Source organism: Spea bombifrons, chromosome 4, assembly GCF_027358695.1.
Source record: "Spea bombifrons isolate aSpeBom1 chromosome 4, aSpeBom1.2.pri, whole genome shotgun sequence".
NCBI classification, from domain to species: Eukaryota; Metazoa; Chordata; class Amphibia; order Anura; family Pelobatidae; genus Spea; species Spea bombifrons.
Window position 1 is genome coordinate 42,810,756 of NC_071090.1, and position 17,935 is coordinate 42,828,690.

At 36.7% G+C, this 17,935-nt stretch overlaps 1 protein-coding gene across 1 annotated transcript in view; it reads left to right on the plus strand.

The window, feature by feature from the left end:
• LRRIQ1 (leucine rich repeats and IQ motif containing 1) overlaps window positions 1–17,935 on the plus strand; it is a 153,745-nt gene that overhangs the window by 97,721 nt on the left and 38,089 nt on the right. The window contains exons 3-13 of the mRNA XM_053463665.1: window positions 3,082–3,170; window positions 3,514–3,622; window positions 4,279–4,496; window positions 4,824–4,898; window positions 5,878–7,146; window positions 9,662–9,814; window positions 10,644–10,794; window positions 11,619–11,812; window positions 12,482–12,609; window positions 13,489–13,562; window positions 14,151–14,244. Of these exons, the coding sequence (XP_053319640.1) occupies window positions 3,082–3,170; window positions 3,514–3,622; window positions 4,279–4,496; window positions 4,824–4,898; window positions 5,878–7,146; window positions 9,662–9,814; window positions 10,644–10,794; window positions 11,619–11,812; window positions 12,482–12,609; window positions 13,489–13,562; window positions 14,151–14,244 (2,554 nt within the window). The remainder of the gene's footprint in view (window positions 1–3,081; window positions 3,171–3,513; window positions 3,623–4,278; window positions 4,497–4,823; window positions 4,899–5,877; window positions 7,147–9,661; window positions 9,815–10,643; window positions 10,795–11,618; window positions 11,813–12,481; window positions 12,610–13,488; window positions 13,563–14,150; window positions 14,245–17,935) is intronic.

Below are 17,935 nucleotides of genomic sequence, written 5' to 3' on the forward strand. Positions count from 1 at the left end.
GTTCAGGCTGGTGGTGTAATGGTGTGGGGGGCATTTTCTTGGCACACTTTGGACCCCTTAGTACGAATTGAATGTATCCTGCACCCTGTAGAAAGTATGCCACAAAGAATAAAGGCAGCTCTGAAGGCAAAAGAGGGTCCAACCCGGTACTAGCAAAGTGGCCAGTGAGTATATATATCTGTCTATATATTAGTTACATAGTTAGATAGGCTGAAAAAAGACATGCGTCCATCAAGTTCAGCCTTTCCCATATCTGTTTATTTCTTGCTGTTGCCCTTTTATGTGAAAGGAAAGGGCCCCCCTGGACCAATAGGGAAGGGGGTCATGACTGCTGGCCCATGCACAGGGCTGCAGTCAGGGTCTCTTTTCATTGGTGGGTAGCTGCAACATTGTTGCAGCTATAAGGGTTAGATTGGGTGTAAGAGGTGAATCTTACCTCTTTCCCCTTTCTTTATGGCCGTAATATACGTTTCCCTTATGACAGAGTCCGCATCCATTGGCGGGGGTTTCGGGGTCTTCGCTGGGATCAGCTGTCTCGTGAGTTGCATTTGTTGCGCAGGTTGGTTCCTTCTAATATAGTTTTGGTTATTCATGCCGGCGGGAATGACCTTGGTCAGGTTCGATCTATTGATTTAATTCATCGCATTAAGAATGATCTGGCCAGGTGTCTTGCCATGTTTTCTGGAGTTTCTTTGGTCTGGTCTGAGATTGCTCCCCGCAGTTGCGTCGGCAGGGGGGGGCCAGAGGGGGCCATGGCCCCCCCTACATCATGCTGTGCCCCCCCCGTGTGCCCCCCAATTGAAACGCCATTTTTTTTTTAATAGACGCGTTTTTTAATAGACAGTGACGGAAGAAAAGGTAGGACAAGATTCAGGGAGAGTGGATTAGTGAGTGTGTGAGAGTGATAGGTGTTATGCTGAATGTTTGTGAATGAGGGTTTGAGATAGCATGGATGTGTAAGTGTGGGGGGATAGCATGGCATAGGGAGGCTGTAATCACATTCCTTTCATGCCCAGTTTCCAGCATGTAGTGGCTGCCTAGGCATGAAAGGAGTGTGATTGCTGTCATCAATTATTTTTTTGGTCCAACTTTGGTGTGTTAACACTTTTATTGCACAGAATAATTCAATAACAGTATTAATATATATATATATAATTGCAAACAGCAATCACACTCCTATCATGCTAAGTCAGCCAGCACATGCTAGAACCTGAGCATGATAGGATTGTGATTGTTGTTATATATATGTATATATTAATATTGTTATTGATTTTTTTTGTCTAATTTTGGTGTTACTTTTAATAAAGTATTTTAAAGTTGTTAGTTTTTTTGGTTTGTTTGTTTGTTTTTGGGTTTTGGCCAAGTGAATGCTGAATTTTCAGTTTCAGTCCAGAATTTTCATTTCTGTGCATCCCTACTATATACTATGCCAGTCACTAAAGTCGTAAGCCTACATCACATCAATGTTTGGCTTAGTATATAGTGATAGGGGTTGTACTGCAGTATTGTCAGTGTCTGGCTCAATGTATAGGCACACATTGACGGTGGTACTGCATAATCCCTAAGTATATAATGATAACAATTATTCTGTACCCCGTCAATGTTTGCCTAACCATAGAAACTATGCAGTTTTAAAGTGTGTGTGTGTGGGGGCAGAACAGGGAGACGGAGGCCTCGCGATCCCACCACTGGACTTGTACAAGGTAAGTGAACTTCAAAGGGGGGAGAGGGTAGTGGGAAGTGAGAAGAGGCAGATAGGTTGTTGCTAACCCATTTTCCATTTGCGACTCTTCCAGACAGGCATGCACGACTGGATCCTTTCTGTGCCCCATTGTGGGGGACTTTCTATGTACCGGTATTAATTTTCTGTAAATGTGTTCTGGACAGGGTTGGATGGTGCACATTGAACATGTCGGTCATACTTGTCCTCTGTGCTGTAATGACCCTCCAGTGCTAGTTATTGACCTTCTTTATCTAGTGTTTGTGTAGTTGCTTTCTTGGATTACAACAACTGCATTTAAATATTGGTTTGCTGAAGCAAGTACAATATATGTATCACTAGAGCAGAAGTTGATATTAGTGCCCCTTAGTGCAGGTCATACAAACTCTAAATTCTAAGAAGTAAACTCTAAATTCCCTAGATAGGGAGGGAGAGGGGGTAGATAGGGAGAAGGGAGGGTGGCAAGAATATTGAAATAAAGAGTCAGAATGAGAGAGGGAATGAATGGATTAATGTGTGGATGCATTAATGAATATGTGTAAATAATTTGTATGAAAGAATAAATGATTGAATGAAAGTGAATTAGTGAATGACTGTAAAAGTGTTTGTGTGAATCATAGGTGTATTATTGATTTGTCAAAAAAGCAAAGATGGGATAAGCAGGGTGTTTAAGCACTGGGGACAAATATGGCACAGGTAGTGTGTTTATGGGACAAACATGGCGTACATTCAGCTGTTTGTGGACAATGTTGACTCATGCTGGGCTGTTTGGCGACAAAGATGGCACGTCGTATGTATGTGTAATTTAGGTGCTGGTCAGGTTCTATGTGAGCAGTGTGGACGCCAGGGTTGGCTTTGGGGTGTGCGACCAGTGATCTATGCCTGTAATTTAGGGGGGTTTTTACCTTTTAATGCAGAGTTTATATGTAATTTCCAATTGATTTATACCTGCAAAGCTGGGTTTTGTGTTATTCTGTTGATCTGTATCGGCTATGTTTCCATACATTATTTATGTTTCCTGCAAATATAGGATTTGTATGTCTTATTCAGTTGATCAATACCTTAAGGGCTATTTCCATGTGTTATTTATTTGATCTATACCTTCAGTGCTAAGTGTACATGTGATTTCCAGTTGATCTATACCTGCAATGCTGGGTTTGTGTGTTCTGTTGGTTTATACCTGCAATGCTGATCATTCTAGTTAAGCCTACAAAATAACAGTATATAGGTGTAAATTCTAGGAGTCATTTAAGCAAAAGGTATTTTTTTATACCTAGCAATTTTCATTGTACATGAGAAGGGACAGATTGCTAGTAATAACGTTACTCAATGTTTTACCGTCTGTTTTTTTTCCCCCCAAGGATCTGAAAGTATACCGACTTGCGATTCAGATTATTTGGCAGAATTGGCTTCTGAGTTTGGTCAAGACCCAGAAAGTCTTAAAAAGCAGGTATGTTGTGCAAAAATGTGTGTATGCATGATACATTGGTAATATCATATCTAGACTTATGGCAATGTCTAATAAAGCAATAAACAGGACAGTATTTAAATATAGGATTAGACAAAGTAACCCTTGTAAGTTACGTAAATGTGAATAAGTAAATACATAAACAAGTAAAATCATACACATAACAATACGATAACTAATCTGACTTTATTGGGAGCTGGCAAATCTAATTATATATTACCTATATCTCCCAGTACTACCATCTGTCTTCTTGCATTTAAAGCTTTAGTTGTTTTTACATTTGATATATCATCTTTTATCAAGAACTTTATTTTCAATTTCTAAGGTATTAGCTGACATTGAAGAGGAAGAAAGAAGAGAACAAATGAGTGGTGATAGTTCCAGTCATCATGGCCACAATACGTTTCAAGAAACGCAGGATGCTGATAAATTGGGTATGAACTGCAAACTGCGTGCAGAATGATTTCTGTGTTACATGGGAATAATATTTTAGGAAAATGGATAGAGACATGTGAAACTCATTTACGTGCTCATTACTCTGATTGTACACGGAAAACTCATTGCCTGCATGTGCCATACATTATAAAACAAACCATGTACCTTTTTTAAAATTTGTCTTGTATCAAGTCATGGAGATACTCTACACGAGGAACTTCTGCATGATGAGGAAGGATTTCATATTGTGTAGGGCATCATTGGTATGAGCCCTGATGTCTGCTGGTACCCATCCAGACCCTGTACATATAATTATATAAAAACTACAAAGAGGAAAAAAAACAGCAGTAAACATTATTCAAGAATGATTTATGAATATACAGATGCAACAAATGTGATTATTTTGTTGCTGGAACGCTGTGCTACTTACTGGTGTTAAATGTACTGAGCTCAGAAAATGTAGCATTTATGATAAAAGACATCTGTTCTACTTTTGTAAAAAAAAACAATATTAAACAATATACTATTCTCATGTTGATATAATCATTTTTATTAGTTGTTTCTCTTGTATAGTGCCCTATTTTCTGAATATCACAGTGATTAAATAATAATAGTCTAGTAAACATGTCATGATGTTTTTTGTGTTTCATTGCAGATAATGGGACAAATATGGCTTATACTGAATTAGAAGAGAGATGTAAACAAAAGCTGCAGGAGTGGGAGGACGAGCACAAGAAACTCAGTGAAGTGACCAGCAGCACATTTAATTCTCATAGAGAAATTATCGGGGAGCAAATCAGCGGAAATATTGAGAACAAGGAAGACTGGAGAAAAGTTGAAAGAGAAATCTCAGAATTAAATATTGCCTATGCAGTAAGTAAACATATTTTTCAGAAGAGAGAGTTGACAGTGCATAGCCCTTTGGGTGCAGTAGAATATTTTTTATCCTAGATGCACTATATTGTGTTACCAGAGTTATAATGGTTCTTGTGTTTTATAAGAAAAGTTGCAAAACAGTACTAGCAGAAAAGCTGGCTTGTCTAAAGTCGCCTTTTTTTTCTTGACAAAGATTCTGTATCGCTCACCTTTTATTTGCAGCACCTTAGTGTAACATTTTTTCTCTTTAATATTGTTTTTCTTGAAAAGTGAGGACAGTATAACTTTTTGTGATTATGTTAGTAATTATGTGTCATTTTGAAGGAGCAACAGAAAAAGCTTGATGAGGACTTGCAGAAAAAACAGGAGATCTTGGCAGAAGAACTAGAGAAACACACGGTAAATGTGTTACTTTACTGGCTTTGAAGCAATGGGGCTGACAAACTAGGTTTAGGGGTTCATTGTGATCGGCTGTGGGCCCTAATGGTCACACTTTGAAGAGAACTGAAATGTTCTTTTGCACATGAGTATGTAAGTATTGTGATTACAAATCCAATATATCATAGTTTGGTAAAGGGGGTACTAATGTACAACACATCAATCATGCCACCATCTTGCTTCTTAAAGTATTTTAGATTGCTGTCCAACTTTAAATATTTATGGTTATAGTGTGTCATATGAATTGTATGGTTCTAAACAATCATTAAAGTAAGTGGTGCAAATGTAATCTGTAGGTAGAAAGCTTAAGCTGAGAGTAGGTTTCCAGTGCAATTGTTCACTGAGTGTTTATAGGGAAAGAAAAAAAAAAGGAAAATTTGCCCTATAAAATGCCCTAAAGCGTTAATATGGAACGCAGTGCTCCATGGTTGCTTTCAAATTTGTACCAGCAGGGTCCAGTGTTTAATAACTGAGCTGCCGTTTCTTAGTCCATGCATAACTAGAAAGAGCCAATAAAACATGCACTCAATGACATCTGTGCACTGCTCACCCACATTTATTTAATGGTCACCCATATTTATTTAAAGGCCAAAACAATTTAACTTTTGCGTGTGATTATTTTGACTGTTATATATCGTGACACACGTGCATCAATCTTTCTGTTTATGAAATGCCCCTAGGATGGTTGATGTTCAGAGGTGGAGAATATACATTGATAAAGTTGCAAGTTAAGTTTTTGTGCAAAAATAAGAATTCAATAGGCCAACTCAAGTCCCAAAATTACTCCTTTTTCTGTATGGACTGCAATAAAGTTTCTCACTTGGATGTCCCTTTGTGTTCATCTGGTGTTAGCTGGTGCTACATTGTATATTTATGTTTTTTCACAAGTCTCAGTTTTGGTTTCATCCCAAATGTTGTAACTGCCTGTATGCATTTTCAGGAAATGATTTTCAAAATGAAGGCAGATTTGGAGAAAGAGATTAACACTTGGGAAGAACAGAAAACAGAAGCTAAAAAACATTTGGAGGAATTACAGTATAAATCAGCAGTAAAAATTCAGGCAACGTACAGAGCATTCTATACATACAAAAAGTATGCACCCTTTCTAAAGGAAAAGAAAGAAGAGAAGAGGAGGAAAGAAGAACTGAAACATAAACTGGAGCAGGAGAAGAGAGAGATGGAAGAGCGAATAAAGCTAAAACTTGAGGAGAAAAAAAGAAGAGAGGAAGAGAAAAAACAAAAGGAAGAGACCATGAAAAGGGAAATGGAAGAGGCAAGTATAAGAGAACGCTTGCAACAGGAGCTAAGACAGAAGGAATATGAGAAAAAGAAGTCAGAGGAGAGGCAGAGACTAGAAAAAGCAAAACTCATACAAGAAGAGCAAAAAAGTAAGCTGATACGGACAGAAACTGAGAAAACTAGGATCATGTCAGAAAACAGAAATACCAAAACCACACGTGATGCCAGAGAAGATCTGAATAAAAAACAGGCAGGCAATAGCCATCTCGGAAAAGAAATAGATAAAAATGTGGACGATATTAAACATGAAGGACCTTTAGAAATACAAGAAAAAGAAATTAAACAAAAAGATGCAAGGTCTGGAGAGAATTTCGAAACAAGTGGATTAATAAACCTTAATGAACAAGTACTTCCTGAGGAGATAAGTAACATAATGGCAACAAGTGTTGACAAGGTCCTTTGTTCTATTGTTGAAGACAACTTAACTTCTGAAGAACTACCAGTGCAGTATGGGAACAAAGTAAGGTTGGCAGAAGCTGAAAAGCAATGCATGTTAGAGCAAAATCCAGACATAAGTTTGGATATTTCTGACTTAACTCCTGATGAACCGTACGTAGAGGAGGACAACAGGCTGTCATCTTTACCTTGTCAAGGCACCTTACTCGAGCGGCCTGTAAATAGGTCTACAAATGTTAACGTTGCAGTACAAAAGGAATGTGTCCTAAAAGAACACAGTGAAGGTACACTGGTATCTGTTTCATCAAGATCTCTAGTTCTTCCAGATCACGTTGAAGAAAAGAGACTTACTTGGATGAAATCCTGCAAACCTTGGGCTAAGATTTTGCGGGACAATCAAAGGAAAAAAACATCTACGTTTACAAAGAAAAGAAAAGGTTCTGCAGCACAGAAGCTTTCTCCATTAAATGAAAAACTCATCTTTCAAAACAGCCCATGGCATGACCTGAAACAGGTACTCCGCGTTTCCATTTTTTAACTTTCTATTTAAATAAAAATCGTACGGTTAATGCATAGTTTGTTTTTTTTCAGCTAAATATACAGCTCCTGAAACACAGTTATAATATCTTGAGTACAGTCTTGTTTTGTGATGCTGAAGGAGAAAGTAGATGTTAGTGGGTTGAAGATCAGACATTGAGCCAGCTTATTTTTGCGCAGGATAACATAGCACGCATGTAGTTGGGTAGAGTAGACTTTGTCATGACAGAATCCTAATATGAATTTCACTTAGTTTTCTTTTTGCCGTTTAACTCTAGCTTCAAATGATGTTTGCATCTGTTTTCTGTAAGTATCATTTTAATGAAACTAACTATAGCAGCCTGTGGTTCGTGTTGTAACTAGATCCACCATCCTTTTCAACTGAGCTGTCGGTGATCAGCGACTGTCTATGTAGACATCTTTTGCTTCAAAGTTGTAGCTTTAGTTTATGAATAACAGATTTTTCTAACCGGTACGCAGTACTATTCATTTTAACAGTTCACAAGTATTTTACCCCTACCAAAACCCCACTGATAACTGAAATTAGGCAGGTATTGAAGTACCTTACCGTTGTCACGAGACACAGTCGTTAATAGGCACAGAATCATTTTGAGCTAGAAATGGGTTGTTTTTAGAGATTTCCTGGATAGAACCATAGACTTTGATCTATTTTGGTCCATTGTTTTGCATATGTCTATCCTATGCATTAAGCTCTACCACTTGTGCTGGAATGCTGCTCCACTTAACTACCACTCCCTCAATGAAATACATACAACTAGTGAATATTTGTAAGTGAGGGGATTATTAATGATATCTTTCTAATCTCTCATTAGAGGCAAGCGGAGTAACAAATTCTAATATTTATGTTTCTTATTGGTAAGGGTCCTAACGCTAACACTGATTTCTTTAACATGGAAAGGGACATAAAGGCATATACTGAAAAGAGTATTAAACATACTGAATATTTTTTAAATAAAGGAAATGTTTTTTTTTTGTTTTTTTTTACATATGGTTTAAATGTTTTTTTTGATAGTACCTATTATAAAAAAATGTGTTTTAATTGCTTTAAGCAGCCTATGTTTGGTTATGCTTTAATAAATCAAATATAATCGCAAGAGGTTTAAAGTAGGCATATAGGGGACAAAACACTTAATCTGTTTGTGGCTTTTTAGAAGCCTTAGCTTAAAAAATATGACCTGTTTATGGCATTTTGACACAGAGCAAGATCCGACAATATGCCTCGGTCAAGCTTTCTCCGTGTTGTATGTGGACACGTGTATGTAGTTATGATTCTGAAAGTGCGCCTAGCGTTTCCACGCCACTTGTGATCTTAGCTCCTAGGTTTAACTGTAACTGCCTTGTATTTATTACAGGTTGTATTTGGTTAGATGAATGGTAAATGTTTACCGATTGAGCCTGAAAATCATTAGAACATGCAATGTACGGAACATGTTTTTATACTTTGTTCTACAAGGTAGAAAGCACAGGAAATTGAAAGTTTTGTGGTTTTGCAGCGAGTAATATCCTAAGTGCATATAATTTAGCAATCTAATGTATTAAAAACATACATTGAGACACATTGTAAAAGGACCAATTGGCACTTTTTTTTGGGGTCTGTTCAGATAAGCCTGTAAAATTGTTTCCAGTTCTTGCACTATGCCCTAGCTGTGATATATTACGGCAGTCATCTGCAAGTAAGAGTTTCCACCAGGTATTAGATGAGAATCCACAGCGCAAGGAGGCGGCACCGCCATCATCACGCTTCAATCTTTTCCAGTACTAGATTTAAAAAAATTAGGCTTTTATGGTAAACAGGTAGGCCAACCAATCGCTGTGGGCTTTAAACAGCCTGTTTGTTCCTTAGGGCGGTATAACTCTGTTTGTGGAATACATAAAATACCCACCTTTTCATAGCAAGTTCCATGAAGAATACACAACTGGACATTTAAAGTTAATAGCAAATGTCAATCCACTGGACAGCTTCACTCTGCAGCCACAATGGTCACAAATTCTAGCAATATGTCTGTATTATTTATTTTACATGTTATATGCCATTCCAAGTACTTTTGTTTGCAGTCCAATAAGCGTACAGAAAAATGTAGTAATGTAGGATCGATACAAAATAAAGTAAAATGCTAGTGTTATAGTATGTCTGCTGATTTATGTTTGCCTTTCATTATTACTTTAAGTTAGGCTTTCAGAATAAGCATTTTATAAAAAGTAATAGTTATCTGATTTATTTGATTTTACACGAATTAGCGAAATCACACGAACAACATAAATCTTGTTCATTGAATGACGCTTATGTCCCAGTAGGGAAGCAGTAACCTATGTATTAGATTGAAGCTTCTTAATGTTATTACACGGTTGAGGCAGAACTTGCAGAAGACCAAGTTCAGCCCTGAACAAATCTATAATCTACTGTGGTATACTTTGCCATCAATCAAATATCAACCGTTCTAAGAACATATAATTTGTCTTTTTCTTGCCAGGTTACAACAGTTACTCTTCAGGATTTACCAGGATGCTGTCTCACTACATTGTCCAAATGTACGAAGCTTCGATATTTATCAATGAGAAGATGCAACTTGATCACACTTGAAGGAATAAGGGATTGCAAAGATTTGGAGTTCATTGATGTTCAGGTATTGAGGTCAATTGATGTTCATTGATTATCTCGTTTGAGCAGGGCCCTCCTCATCTGTTGTCTCTGTAAGTCAATTTGTTATGTTACATACTACTTGTTATGTCCCTTCTACCCATTGTACAGCGCTACGGAATTTGATGGCGCTATATAAAACAATAAATAATAATAATCATTGTGTTGTATTTCATTGGCTTATGGTTGATCATCTTTAGGTATTTACCCACCCATAGGTATTGACAGTGTTTTTGGATGTATTTTTATAATTAGTTTGTTTTTAATTACTTTGTCCACTTGTGAAAAACCCTACACGGACATGTTAATTTATATTGAATGCGAATGGCTCTCCATGTGTGATGTAACACTGCTAATGCTTAAACATTGAGCTAAGATGAAATGGAGATCTAACTCGCTGAAACTCAAAGGAATGCAACCAGCTTGAATGTGAAGGAGTTATCCCTCAAAATAAAGAAGTTTGGATACTGACTAATCCCCAGAAATGCCAAAAAAAATCAAAACTAATTCTTCTACAGCTATGAAGGAACTATATCGATTAATGGCATTTGATTTTCTATCCAAGCTTACCAATTGGCTGTGTTGAGATTTTAAAAGACCATAACAACAATATTTTCATGTAAAATGCACATGGGGATCCTTTTTGCGTGAGAACATTGGTGTTCACATAGTTTACATGTGCTTTGCTGCTGCTACTCCCAACACGCCCTGCTCACATCTCTTAGTTGTGCCTTAGGTGTGCCTCAAATCTCATCTGTATGATGTAGGATTGAAGGTTTTGTAAAACTAAAAATGATTGCTGTGTCTTTCTTTAGGAAAATTGCATTAATGTTATAAATTGCGAGGGTATGGAAAACCTAAAAGTACTTCTCCTGAACAAAAATCAAATCTCATCCATCCATGGGGTAGAAAACTGCACAAACCTGATGAATCTTGAAATATCCTTCAACTTGATAACCAGAATAGGTAAGCACATCCAACCGATTGCTGTAGGTGAGTGGACCACATTTTGCCCCAGAATTGCTTTTACACGCAGTATAATATATTGATGTGTGAGAACAATTGGGGCATTGTTCATCAGTAGCACCTACAGCGCATGTTTGAGCTACTATATCCTGCACTAAATAACAGCCTTTTCTAGAGTTGCCAATATTGTTGAACCTGTACCATGGCTAGTATGTTATTCCAGGTGGAAGGTGAAGTATACATCTCTTAGGCCACAGGGGGCAGCACTTTTAAAGTGCTGCTGAAAAAATATGTAAACGTTACAAGCCATTATAGTCCCAGAGTGTCATCTGCTTGTATCTATTGTGCCGTTGTACAGCTCAAATCTGCATATGTAGGGGTGAATGATGTGGTGTGCCGTAGTGTGAAGTAGATATCACATGGAACCCGGTCTTAAGCATCCTTAGTAACATTTTCTAATTATAGAAAGTATGGAGTTTTGTGCATGAATATGGATAAACATAAAGCATATATTAACAAAAGTAATGGTGGTTCCGACCCACCATCAGTGAGTGGAGCATAAAATAAGGACTCACCCTTGTAGGGTTAAAAGAATATTCTTTGGAGTCTTTTATCCAAAGAATATTCTTTTAACCCTACAAGGGTGAGTCTTTATTTTACGCTCCACTCACTGATGGAGGGTCGCACCAGCATTACCTTTGTTTACACTATGGTTATTGTGGGATTCCCACAGAGTGTTAGCGTGTGTATGCTTTTACCTGTTGTTTTTACTTTTATAAAACCTATATGAAACGTACAAAATATAACATTTGTATTTTGTGTAGGAGGTGTGGAGACTCTGAGAAATCTTCAACGGCTAGTTTTGGATCATAATCAACTCATTTCTACTAGAGGTCTTCAGGCTGTCCCTACGCTCTTATATTTAGACTGTTCATATAACCATCTTACTGAACTGGAAGGAATTCAGAATTGTGGGCTTTTACAGATTCTAAAGTTGCAAGGAAACAATCTGTGTGAGGTATAAATCTATATTTTGTCTCTCCTTTCTTTTTTTATTACTATACTGCATGTTATGTTGACATAATTTGGATTTGTTGTGTGCTAAAATAAATAACTTATTATACAAGTTGAGATGGCAATACATGTAACTCGTTTTTATTGGGCCAACACAGAACAAGATGTAAAGTCATGCAAGCTTTCAGAATCACAGAGGTCTCTCTTCAGATGGCACCAAGAGACCTGTGAGGGCCCAACAGCTTTTTTGTGGTTTTTAACCCCTTAATGACAAAGCCCGTACATGTACGGGCTCAAAATGCATTATTTTCAATGGGTTTAGGGACCGCCCATTGTCCTTAAGGGGTTAACTTGTTCTATGTTGGCCAAATCAATGATATCAACTTAAACTAAAGATTCCACTATCCACAAAGAAACAGGGTCAAACATTATGGATCCCCGTCCAGTTTTGTGATAAAGTGGAAGTTGGTATATTTTATTGGTTATTTAGAGAAGGGGGTATGAAACAAAGTCTCCAGGACAGCTAATGTGCAATTATTCAGAGTTTGTCATAAAAGACACAATAAGATATGGTTTTGCAGCGTTAATGGTTATGCTTTCTGTATAGCTATTCCATTGTTTGAAGTACGTTAAGAACTATTCCTTACTAAGAAAAACTCTTCTGTCTTTGCAGTTCCCGAAGCTAGATAACCACGTTCTACTGAGAGAACTATACCTTGATGATAACAGCATATCAGCAGTGAACGGGCTATCAGTATATTGGTTGCCTTTATTACAAGTTCTTTCAATATCTCAGAACAGGTAACAATCACCAAGTGATCAAACAATTTTTCTGTGCAACAAAATGCTATTAAGGTTTCATAAGCAGTTATGGAAACATCAGATAACCATATCGTTCAGGTGGGATCCAGTTACTAGAGTTGTCTAAACACTGAAATATGTACCGTATTGGCCCGAATATAGGCCGCACTTTTTTCCCCCACTTTAAGTCTTTAAAGTGGGGGTGCGGCCTATATTCGGGGTCTAGCGCCCGACGCCCGGGACATGCAGTCCCGGGCGCCGGGCAAGCAGCGGGGTCAGGATACAGATCCCCCGCAGCGGTGCAGGGGACCTGTATCCTACTGTCTGATACGCTCAGACAGCCTCCCCTGCCAGCACTTCCCACGGGGGGAGTACCGGCACGGGAGGTTGTCTAAGCGCATCGCGAAAGACATCTATGCACATCGCGTATACAACTTCCGGTGCCGGCACTTCCGCTGAGTGTTGGCACCGGGAGTTGTATACACGATGTGCATAGATGTCCCCCTCCGGCCACGCAAGACACCCGGGAGTCTGCTCTGGTAAGTCGGGGGGGTGGGGACAGAGTGGCAGCATATCTCGGGGGGGGGGGGCAGAGTGGCAGCATAGGTTGGGGGGGGACAGAGTGGCAGCATATCTCGGGGGGGGACAGAGTGGCAGCATATCTCGGGGGGGGAGAGGACAGAGTGGCAGGATGTTTTTTTGGTGCTTTTTTAAAGAAAAAAACTTTTTCTTTAAAAAAGCACCAAACTTTTAGGGTGCGGCCTATATACGGGGGCGGCCTATATCCGAGCCAATACGGTAATTTACTTTTAATGTGATTTTCTGTAAAAATAATAGTAAATGCTCATCATGTTTTACGTAATATTTGTTCTGTTTCAGTCTGGCTCAGATGGAATCTTTAAATACTTTTATTTCATTAGAAGAATTGGATTTAAGAAACAACTGTTTATCAGGTGAGCTCATTGTGATTTTTTTTTTATGAAAGATACATTAAAATGAAAAATAAATTCCCTTTGTGGAGAGAGGTAGAAATGTTGTTTCTCACGCTCTTCCCTCCTATAACCTGTACTGATCACTGTGCATTCTAATGTGCATTCTAATGGTAATCTTCCCGCAACTTTTGTAGACTTACCTGTACGTGTATAATGAAGGGGTTAAATATATGTCTACTGTTAGCATCATATATTTATAGCCTTAGTGCACATTTAGGGTTGAATCCTAGAACATACAGTTTATCATTATATATATATATAATTCCAATATAGGAGAAGGCACGGGAAGCCATATGAAAAAGCTTAATACGTGACCCATCATCAAGCCACTAAACTACTTGTATCCAAATAGTTTAGAGATATTGGACCCATACCCGTTTTAATGCTGCCAAGTCCAATAAACCTTCTTACAAGTGTCAGTGTAGCAAATAATGATATTTTAGTTACATTTTTATGTAGTTCTAATCATTTTAAGTGGCTTGGTTCCAGTAAGCTGAAATCAATTTGAATATGTATCATTAATTTTCTGTTTTTTTTTTCCCCGTTAAGATGTACAGAGCATTAGCTTGTGGCTAGAAGGTTGTGTGAATTTAAAGAGGCTGTTGCTGAATAAGAATCCACTTACCCAAGAAGCAAATTGGAGGTAAGCAAGTGATTTTTTTTTTTTCTTTTCAATACAGTTATCTTTTTTATTTTATTTTTTTTTTTATTTTGCTGGTTTATTTCTTGTGAAATGCATCCTGTCAAATATATAGCCTATTTCAATACCGTGATGAAACAAAATAACAGTTAAGAAAACAATTAAGCAACTTTATGTTTTCACAATCATTCTCTTGTGTTGGAGTTGAGGCTGCTTCACATCCCTGCTGCTTTCATAAGACATTTTTTAATGTCTTGTATGAATTGCACACAAAACAAAAAAAGAATCAACACATTATGAGGTTTCAAAATAAGTCGACATAAGAAGTCGAGAGTTGAGGTATTGGAGGAAACATATTAGTAATTTTCCCTTTAAGAGGTAAACAGAGTTTTTCCTAACATCACAACTCTTCCTAAAGAGCATTTATGTTAAGAACTAACAATATGAAGAAGACTTGGTGGCAGGAGCCAAAACAAGTTATGAGAGGACTAGCTCAAGAAATGTTGGTTGTAGGATTCTGTCTTTGAACGGCTTTCTAATAAAATATATTTGATTCAATTATTGAGCACTGTTTATAAGTCAATAAAAATGCTGTGATTTGAAGTGTTGTGATGACATTTATTTAGGTTACCTCCTGTTGTTGCCACTAGATGTCACTGCAATCTCTTTTCTCAATTTTTGATAACATGATTAGATGGTTTTGTTTTTTTTTTTTTTTACGCCAGCAGGTGGCACTAAAATCATTAAATTTAACACAACAATACATTCCCAGTTAAGTAAGCCTTTGTATTAAGAACTGCAGACATATATATATATATGTGTGTGTGTGTGTATATATTAAAAATCTTAATGCAAGATATAAAGTTGTGTTGATTTAAATGTTATACCTAAACATGAAGATGCAGAGTTGCTGTATTTAAGTTTGTAAGCCTTTAGTTAGAGGGGATACCTTTTTATTGGAACAGCGTAAAAGAGTCACTTGGGACTTCAGCGGCCTCTTATTCAGAACAGTTTCTAATAAACGGTATCATCTTTTTAACTAACTATAATATCCTTCTATTTTGCTTACTTTTTTGCAAAAGAGTGTTTGCGCCATTCATCTGTTAATTGATCCCTAGCGGCGATCCGATGTATTACTTTGTATTACTTTGCATCAAATCATTGTTATAATACTTTTATACATTGAAGACTATATAAATAAAGTTAAACATGGGGATGGTGTTACAAATTGTCAGTTGCATAACAAATACCAAATGTTGGTTTATTATGGTAAAAAGCCCAAAATAACCATTTTGGCATTGATTAGTTCCTCAAAAAAAAGTACTGATTATGATCTTTTATTTGTAAAGCACCAATGTGAAAGGGAATTACACTGCATAATGAAGTTGTATTTGCATATTAACCTGATATCCATGTGTATAAAACCCAGCGTACTTCACATCCTCACGAAAAAGCAGGAAATAATCTTTTATTATAGACATTTCTAGAAAAAAGTCACACTAATTAATGTGAAGGGTGAAAAAAAATGTAAATTTCCATCTGTTTGATAACAAAGTTAAAGTTGCTGTTCTCGATGTAACCACCTCTTTTCCTTTAGGCAAGTATTCTAGAACGATAGTTGGAAGAAAGCAAAGTCCTATATTTCAGCATAATATAGATGAAAGATAAAAATGAGTCTGCATTTTTATTGCATATTATATGTGTACCACTTTGGTGAAAATGTCCAAGCTGCGTGATTAAGAATTAGAGCCTTAAGGGAATCTGTAACTAATCAATGTTTTTCGAACCCGCTATGTGAAACTTAAATAAAAAATAACTATACAGCATGTTATTAAAGATATTCATTTGCTTTTTTAAAATATAAAGTATTTTTATTGAACCAATTCATGCCTACATTAAAAGTTAGTGCATGTTGGTCTTGCTACCCTTCGCCCATATTTTTTAAAGTAACATATTTTTCATAACCTTAATGAAATGTATTGCAGAATAGGAGTGTAAAAAGTACTTCAAACCTAGTGACTTAATCATTGCGTTTAACGGCTAGATTTAGTGCATATTAAGTCATTCATATTGGTGTGGATTTAAAAGGCAGTATTAGACTTCTATATTTGTAATTCTGTTTAAACTGAAAGGTAACCGCTTTCTCTTATATATAACATTAACATGAGTTATGCAATTTCTTTTGAAAAACAGTGTTTTCAGGCCTCTGTACGTGTTCTAGATCTATTACTTTAGCCCAATCGACTAGACGTACACCTTTATATCTCATCATGCCGCCTTTTGATAATTAGACCTTCTAAATGACTCCGATGGACCTTCTGACTCGTATAAGTCTGGTCGAAAGGATTTCAATGGATAAGCAGGGCTTCAGCGTTGCCTGGTGTTTGAGCAGAACACCCAGAACATCTCCAATGGCAGCCTCCAGGTCTGCAGATAAAGGAAGTTTATTAGAAGAAAACCCAACTTTCTTTAATAGTAAACGACATTACTGCATACAACGCTAATTTCAATGTTCAAAGAAAAAAATATAAAAAATTTTCACGGCACTTCCCCTTTAAAGAGAATTCCACACGCACTGTAATAACAGCACAACATATGCCTGCAGCGAATCTGTCAGCTTACCTTCATTGCTTTTCTCTTGCAGTGTCTTAAACTTTTGAGGTCAGATCTGAATGCACTTGGCACAGATGCACATTTATCAATGTAATAGCTTCAATGTGTACACAAACTTTACCTAAACCAACCGTCATTTCCAACCTGGCGCATACCTTTTACACTTTGAGGTGTTATCAAAGCAAACACTTGGTTTTAATATAAACTCATTTTGTTCTGAATATAAAAAATTACAGCTTTTAAAACTTGTTTCCAAACAAAATACAGACAGGTATTTTTCAAAATATTTCATTCCTTACATCATTTTTACTAAAAGAATGCTATGTCGTATTAGTGTATTCTTAATAACACTTGTAACACAGATGTAGTGCCGCGCTACATGCTAAGAAATTATTCGTTTTACATAAGCTGTTCTAAAAATTACTCTTTTAACAAACACTATTGAAAAAAAAAATCTTGAGATGTATGTAAAATTCAAGTGTAATTCATATAGATTATGGTTCCAAAACATATTAATACTCTGATTTACAGTTTTCCAATTTTCAGTATTTATTGTTACTATTACAGTACCTACCGCAAAAAGTTTAGGAATGGCAACCATATAATAAAATGCCATGTAAATGACAGTAATGCTTCAACAAACAGCTACTAATCATCAGTTTATCTTACATTTTACACACTTTGTTGGATTTCCACTACATTATTTTATGGAATGTTTGTCCCCCCCCCAGAATATTAGCACATAATTGTCAATGTGAAAATACTCAGTTATAGTCACAATTATAATTTCTATATGCTTTCTGTGTCTTATGGACGCAACTGCCCCCCCCTCATTAAATATTTATATTGTCATATTGTGCGAATATATGTAATACCGGTATATATGAACTGGTTGTAATTGTGATGACCAAATGTAAACAATATACAGCGATCGGTTTAATGAAAAATTATTATTATTATTTATTGTACAATAATTAAATCAGAAAAAATCTTTCAATTATATTGTAAATCTACCTCAAACTTAGTGTGTTTCCAGCCAGAAAGGTTTTATAATATACAGGGGTATAGAGCCATCAGTTGT